Below are 8,114 nucleotides of genomic sequence, written 5' to 3' on the forward strand. Positions count from 1 at the left end.
CGTGAGCAACACAGTTAAGTTTGAGGTGTGCTAGAAACAGTATGAATACTGGAATAAAAGCTAGCTGCCTTGTCCTTGTATGACATACAACGTAATTATGTCTTTGTTTAGTTTTCTACTTTACCTCTAGTAGAGGTGAAGTTAATCCACGGTTAATTCAGACAGGCATGTAAAGGCTGCAGACCACCCACAAATTCGCCCTTATGAAACCACAAAACCACCAGGAGCAGCGTATAGCTATTAATAAAAAATATACAAAACAAGATTTAACCATTGACTATCCTGCCTACACAAAACCCAGATACAAAACTGCTCTTTGCACAATGGAAACTTCACCCTCCGGAGTTCTGAAGCCTTGTGAGAAACCCAGCAGACTCCATCACTGCCAGGCTGCAGGCTGAACCCGTTCCAAAGGCTGAACACTCACGTGCCGGCCTCACAACGCCAAGTGACAAGCGCTGACAATGACACCAGGATGCAAATGTTGCGGCGAGCGATAGGAAGCGCTCCCTGTTGAAGAGCATCACTGCTCATGCAGGGCGCCAAGTACAATGGGTTCCAGGTTCCTGCCTCACACCGCTCGTAAATTAGAAACATTCCCAAGGGATTAGAGCCCAGACCGAGGGACAGACCCCGCGCTGAGCCAAAACCAGTGTCATTGATTGTGCTGAACTCGAGCAGAGCCTAGGGATGTCTGAAGGCCCCTGTAACCACTGGGATTTAGGATGAGCACTTACTGATACCTGAATTTGAACATTCACAGTACTGCATCTTATAATGCGGTATTTTGTGGTGCATCTTTTATTGTTCTCATTTTATAAGGGGAAATAAACATGGTTAGATAAGGAAGAAACAAAGGCTTAGTCTCCTGAGGTGCAAACCCACTACTGCTTTTATTGAGTAACTTATCATTGGGGGAGGGGGGGGGGGGGGGGGAGTACACAGCCGGTCTCCAGAAGAGCCAAGGGCTGTGCCTGCCACCCATGGAACCCCCCACCCCACCCCAGGCGCTCCCCGGAGCTGCCGGAACCCCGTTCCCGACCGCCGAGCGCCCACCCCCGGGAGGCCGGGGCAGGATCCGACCCGCCCCGCGAGGCGGGCCCGGAGCGCGTTCCTCCCCTCAGGCAGGCGGCGGGAAGACGGGCTCGGGCCTGCTGCAGCCGCCACCGCTGCAATGGAGGTGGAGGAGGCCGAGAAGGCCGGGACCCAGGGCGAGAAACGAGGGCCCACCGACGCCCCGGGGCCCGCTCCCGCAGCCGGCGGCCATTACGAGCTGCCCTGGTGAGGCCTGAGGGGGCTGCGAGGCGCGGGGCGGCGGGGAAAATGGAGCCGGGCGGTGGGCGGGAGGAAGGGCCGAGCGGCACGGCCATTGGTGGAGCGCGGGGCGCGGGGCGGGGCTACGCGTGCCGGAGCCTATGGAAAGACTCGGGGGGCGGGGCGAGCCGTGGGCGGGAAGAATGGGGCTCGCGGCCGCCTCACTTCAGGGGCGGCTGTAAGGGAAACAGGGAAGGGGGGAGAGGTGCGTGGGGCGAGCCCGTGGGGGCCGGCTGAGATGTGGTCACCGCGCGGGGGGAAGCGAGAAACCCCCGTTGAGACGGCGGGGCCCAGCCCGGACGAGGTCTGGCCCTGAGGGCGCGGGCGGTGCTTCCCCTGTCAGCCCTGTCCTGTCAGGCCGAGGCGTGAAGGCGAACCCGAAGCGGTTGTGGTGTTTTCATCCTTTTAACACTGGTCAAAATAAACGTGAAGTTCAACTTAGTGTGATCTTCCTTTTCCAGCAGTGTAAAGCGCTATTAAAGTTTGGCTAGGTGTGTCTGAAGTTTTTTACTTCTACAGGGTGGAAAAATACAGACCCATGAAACTATGTGAAATAGTGGGAAATGAAGATACGGTGAGCAGGTTGGAGGTGTGTAGCTGTTGCTTCGTTTTTTGATGGGTTAACTCAAAAACATAATTCTGCACAGATCCACAGACTAGTGGAGCTATACTTGAGTGCGTGGACAGAAAACTTGATGGTTTACTTAAGAAATTACATATTTGGGGACATATTAGAACAACATCCTAAAGAAACAGGCCTTCTTGAATTGGGAAGTTTAAATTGGCCCAGTTACAACTTTAAAAATGTGTACCTGCTGTATTGTTTCCGTGAATAAGTATAGTTTATATTACTACAGAAGGAAACAGAAATACCACTTTTTTTGTCTGGAAGAAAAATATTTTCCGTGACAAATTAGTTTGAAAAAACAATATTTGCTAGCGGAAAGTTTATACTAGCAACTAAATTTTTAAAGCAAATAGAAGGAAAAGAGTAAAGACCTGTGAGATTCAGTACTTTAACGTTTTTCCATATTATTCTAGGAACTGACTTAACAGTTCAACTGAAAAACACGAAAGCTGCAATGTTGAAAAAAAAAAAAAAACAGGAGGGAAGAAAATAAATGGTAGCTCTGTTTCTCATGATTAAAACAGAATAGAATTGAAAGCTATTTCTTCCTACCATTTTCTTATTTATATTTTTTAATCATTCTTTCTCAGGTCTTTGCAAAAGAGGGGAATGTACCAAATATTATCATTGCTGTAAGTATTGCCATGTGGTATTTCACTGCTGTTGGTCCTGGCTTCTGAACTCTAGGCGCAGCAGCCTCTCCGTAGCGGTTTGCATCGTACCTGAGCGTACTAGTAACAATGATGTCGATTGTATGGTTACAGAGCAGTATTTTCAGCAGAATACACAAGAAGTAAACTACCTTCTGTTACTCAGATGCTGAAAACTAACTTGGCCCTCAGGTGCTTATTGACATGTGTCTTGTGCTTCTCCTCCACTGTTGCAGGCAAGATGCTGAACTCAGATAACTTTTAGAGCTATGTTCTCTCTGCACTTCCTCCATTGCAGCTCTGTTTCGTGACGGGGAGCCCTGTAGAGAATACCAGTTAGAAACTGGCATTAAACCTATCAGCAATTGTTGCATTTCTAGGGTCCCCCAGGAACAGGTAAAACCACCAGTATCCTCTGCTTGGCTCGTGCTCTGCTTGGTCCTGCATTAAAGGATGCTGTTTTGGAGCTGAATGCCTCAAATGACAGGTGAGAATGAACAAACCTTATCAAACTTTTAATGAAGAAGCAACTATCCATTTTTATTTCTAGTTGAACTCAGTCCTGCTTGAAAGGTTTAATATAAATATAAACAGATGGAGTGCAGAATACGTAATGGTACTGTCTTCTCAAATTTAAAGAGTTAAGCTTCCTGCATTCATGAAGATCCTGATGAAAGGTGAATGAGTTGTTCATAATGAAACTCTCTGGTGCTTAGGAAAAAAAGTGAAGTGATAGAAATTAAGAGTAAGGGCAGTCAGGGATAAAAGTGTAGGATATGGGTGTTAGGTATATAGAGGACACTGACTGTTCTCTGAGGATCAGGCACTAAAGGCTGATTATATTTCCCAAGTTCTGTAGCAGACCCTGTCCTGACATATTGTAGGGACATTTTGTGGAGAGTTTAAGAGCACAATGTTTGCACCTGCCTTTGTAATTCTGTAGCTCTCCTACAACTGATAGTACAACGTTCATTTTCTACACAGAACAAAAAAGTAAAATCCTTTACTTTTAAAAGTAATACTTCAGTGGGACTCTGTCTATCCATGTGCTGATATGATGAAATCTGTCCAGATGTTTTTCTTAAACTGTCTTGATTTATAGCTGGTTTTATTGGTACGGCTCTGTGAAGTACTGGCAGAGGAGCAGTGCAGGCTTGAACAGTTCTGCCCTTGTTCGCTTATTACCCCTACCTTTTACAAACACAAGTGTTTTTGTGGCAGTAAAGCTACTGATAGAAACTGTTAAATTGCTTTTTTTCAAAACCTCCAAAAAGGGGTTATTGGTGTTTAAACCTGACTGCTCGGCAGTCTGGCTACCAGCACAGCTTCACAACAATTCCACCGGCACAGCTGATGGAACGGAAACAAACAGCACAGGAACAGGGAGCACGGGAGCCCTTCAGCCACTGTCTGCCGAATAAAATCCATTGTGTAATTTCACCCAACTGATCATAAATGACTTGAATTATTGTTCCAGAGGCATTGACGTTGTGAGAAACAAAATCAAAATGTTTGCCCAGCAAAAGGTCACACTTCCAAAAGGTCGGCACAAAATAATCATCCTTGATGAAGCAGACAGGTATGTTGTTTTTTTTCTTGATCTCGGCTTTAGTGTGAAATCTTTTTTATCTGTTCTCTGTCTGCAGAGTTGCTGTCTTGGACAGTATTAGATGTTTCTATCAGGCTATCAAAACAATTTAGGAGGAAATAAATGGGTACTGAACAGTGCTCTTGGAAGATTCCTCATATCACATAGAGGTCATGGCTTCAAAGGAGATGCTGAATATTGGGGTGAAACACTTCAGGATTGAGCTCGATGTGATCTTAGCATCTTTCAGTTTACTAGCTGATGAAAATGGGACGTTCTCTTCTACCTGCATGTAGTTAAAAGTATTTTTCAGAGTATTAATGGTTTAATTTTGGGTGATAATTTTATGGAGGTCTCAGTGACTATCTGTATTTTGGGGTGATCTGTTCACATGCCTAGCAAAAGCTGCCGAGCTTACCGAGCCAGAATGCCAAGCAATTTACAAAGAACTGTGTAATATCAGTAAAGTCTGAAGCTTGTCTAAAAATAATTATTAGGCTGCAGCTCTAAGTCAGTGAAGGGTAAAATCTGTCCTAACTCCTTTTCTCTTTCAGCATGACAGATGGAGCACAGCAAGCGTTGAGAAGAACAATGGAAATTTATTCCAAAACAACACGCTTCGCACTTGCGTGCAATGCCTCTGACAAAATCATAGGTACGGTGCTGTTAGTCCCTGGGGTTTTAGTTAGAAATTCCCCATACTGCTGGGTAATTTCAAAGCAGTTTTCAGAAATACCTTGAGCCTGCTCATTGCAAGGAGCCGTGGTACTTCTGAAAACTCAAACCTTCTGAACATCCAGCTAATAAAAGAAAAGCATGTTTGTGTGGCCAGTGAGCCTTCTGAACAGCTGTTTTTAATAGATAGCGCTCTGCATGACTGCAGAAGCAGATTTCTTTGGGCTTAATCTCCAGCCAGCTCTGCTACAGTTTATGATTTTTGGTGTATTGTTAACTGGATGGTGAAGCCCTTTTGTTGTCCAGCTTTCTGAAACACAATCAGAAAGAATTGGCCTGTAGGCTAACACATTGCAGAGCTTTCGACTGCTCTCGTTTAGCAGTTAAAATAGCATGATAAACATCTACATTCAGAAAACCAGGAGAACAAAAGAAATTGTGCGTGATACACGTACCACACTTGGGTTCAAGGGAAGGATATAAGCATTGTGTGTGCTTGAGGAGGTGCTATATGCTCTCTGGAGTTGACATGTTTTTTTTTTTCTTCACAATAAAACGACAAATGAGTTGGAAACAGATATTTTCTTCAAAGCTGAAAAAAATGGTATTTTATTTTTATGAAAAGAGGGAAAGCTAATTATGCATCTCTGTCCTCAGAACCTATTCAGTCTCGGTGTGCAGTGCTGCGTTACACCAAGTTGACGGATTCGCAAATCCTTACAAGGCTACTGAAAATAGTCGAGAAAGAGGATGTGCCATATACAGATGATGGATTGGAAGCCATTATCTTCACAGCCCAAGGAGATATGAGACAGGTAGAAGAGGGAAGGCAGTGAAACAAAGGCTTCTGTTTAAAGCAAAAAAGTTTGAATTGCTGCTCTCAGGGACTTATCTTTGGAGAGATAAGGAAAGGGGGGATGTGATCTCTGGTACAAGAGGAACTAAACTGCTTGGTTTCACAAGGTTTTAAAGTGGATGTGCTCCTTAAAAGCAAATTGCTGGAAATCAGATGCTGAATTTCTGGGAGAAAACAATGTCTGCATGCATTTACAATTTATTCTGTTCCCTAACTGAAAACTTCATATTTGGTGTAATTTCCCAAAAAGTGTATTTCATCCTGAGGAGAGGAGCCAGAAGCGCAGCACTTCAGAAAATAACTGAAGTCTTTATTTTTCTTTTTGCAGGCATTAAACAACTTACAGTCCACATATTCTGGATTTGGCTTTATAAACAGTGAAAATGTGTTTAAGGTTAGTAATGCTGTAAATCAGTAAAGCTGGGATTCTGACCCTGTCTAACTACGTGAGACCTTCCTTCAGATACAAGAGACTTTGAAAGTCTTTACCCATTTGCAGACCATGCTGTGTATGTAGCAGGCATTAGTCCAAGAGTGTGCATACCTCTTGAAAAGGCAGAGAGTGCTTCAGTCCCGAACAGCACATCTGAGGCTTTCTGACTTTCCAGCTCTCTCAAAGCACACAAATCACATAACTGCTGGGAAATTTCACAGTGATAACTTTTGAATCTATTACTTGTGTTCTCATTAGTGCTATTGAGTCCACTGTGGTACGATAGCTGTGTTATCAGAAAAATCCTATTACTTAAAATGTAATCAATTTGATTTGGATTGTAAATTGTGTCTGATTCGGTATTTCAACTGAACAGAAGCTTGGTGAAAATACTCGGGGGCTTAACACAGGGTGTTCTGTATTTTGAAGTATAATATTTCTCTTTCATACAGGTGTGTGACGAGCCTCATCCTCTGCTTGTGAAAGAAATGATACAGCACTGCATAAATGCAAATATTGACGAAGCATACAAGGTTGGCTTTCATTTTTTTGTCTGTGCACACACCTTTTATTTAAAGAATGCCTGTTCTGAAGAATTCTGCGTGCATTGCTCTTTAGAAAAAGGGCAAAAGCGTGCATATGAATTAATGAATTAAGTCCTGTTTTTTCTGGCAGTTTGTTCAGATGAATAAACCATTGAGAAAAAAAAAAGTATTGTTGAAATTACTTGTCAAAAATAACTGAAGTTGAATTGTAGGATAAATAGTACATATAGTTTCACTAGCTGCTTATAGCTGTCCCAAAAGTGACTTGACTCACCTGGTCGGTTTTGCAGATAAATGTGGGATTATTCTTTCCTGCACAGATTCTTGCCCACCTGTGGAGACTTGGATACTCTCCAGAAGATGTGATTGGTAACATCTTCCGTGTGTGCAAAACCTTTCAAATGGCCGAATATCTGAAACTGGAATTTATCAAGGTTAGTATTAACCTGGTTACGGTGGGGTCTTGCTGCCCTTTTCAAAAAGAGGATGTGTTCCCTAACGTAGGGGTAGCCTCAGAGTTTTCCATTTCAGATTTGCCATATATAAGAACAAAACATTATTTCTTTTTATTACCGTTTTCTCTCCTCCTCTGCCTCATCAGTCTGCGAAACACAAGTTTAAAGTCTAACCACCCACAGAAGTGCCAATAGTTACTTTAGTGATGAACTAGAATTAATAACAAACATAATGCTGGCTGAACTTACTGTTCACATCAAAGCCTCTAAAAACTCATTGAGAACTTTCTGGAGGAGCATACCAGGTTCTAGTCCAATGGATAGTAAAATATTAAGTGATATTAACGACCAGTGGACAAATGGTGAACTGGTATAATGAAATCACGCTTAAGATTTAAAACCTGTCCTCAAATACAAGCACCTTGCTCCTTTTGAAAAAAAACGGGGAAGCACAGGCCTCAATTACAAAAATAAACAAATAAATAAAAATTGATCTAATTGGTCTACATGGGAACATAATAGTCTTGCTAAAAAACAGTTTTCTTATCTTTAAGTGACTCTGAAGATAGTTTCTTAGCAGTAAGGGATACGTTCTATTTAGAGGAGTGTCATTAGTCACACCATGCAGACTGGGGGGGGGGGGAAACAGAAGGTTTGACAACGTTTTCCTCATCAGGAAATTGGCTACACACATATGAAAATAGCAGAAGGTGTGAACTCGCTTTTACAAATGGCTGGACTGTTGGCCAGGCTGTGTCAGAAGACTGCAGCCCCTGCAGCAAGTTAGATACCCGATCGAGCTGAAACCCCTCTTCTGGAAGGTGAAGGCACACAAGGTCAGCAGCTGCACATGTGTCGTGAATTCTGTCCCCCTGGTTTTGCTAAATCCCAGAAAAACAACCAGGTTCTATTGTAAAGATAACTTGTATTTTTTTATTTTGATCAATAAAGCTTTGAAACTTTAACCCAA

General features: G+C 43.3%; 1 protein-coding gene across 1 annotated transcript; it reads left to right on the plus strand.

Annotated features, from left to right (window-relative positions):
• The first annotated feature begins 1,090 nt into the window (after window positions 1–1,090).
• On the plus strand, window positions 1,091–8,114 carry RFC2 (replication factor C subunit 2). Its single transcript, XM_035343407.1, has 11 exons — window positions 1,091–1,281; window positions 1,834–1,903; window positions 2,533–2,574; window positions 2,973–3,079; window positions 4,070–4,171; window positions 4,735–4,835; window positions 5,513–5,670; window positions 6,040–6,105; window positions 6,597–6,677; window positions 7,010–7,123; window positions 7,821–8,114. The coding sequence occupies exons 1-11, from the start codon at window positions 1,175–1,177 to the stop codon at window positions 7,929–7,931; spliced, it is 1,059 nt and encodes a 352-aa protein (XP_035199298.1). The 5' UTR covers window positions 1,091–1,174; the 3' UTR covers window positions 7,932–8,114.

Source organism: Oxyura jamaicensis, chromosome 19 (genome assembly GCF_011077185.1).
Source record: "Oxyura jamaicensis isolate SHBP4307 breed ruddy duck chromosome 19, BPBGC_Ojam_1.0, whole genome shotgun sequence".
In the NCBI taxonomy this organism is placed as follows: domain Eukaryota; kingdom Metazoa; phylum Chordata; class Aves; order Anseriformes; family Anatidae; genus Oxyura; species Oxyura jamaicensis.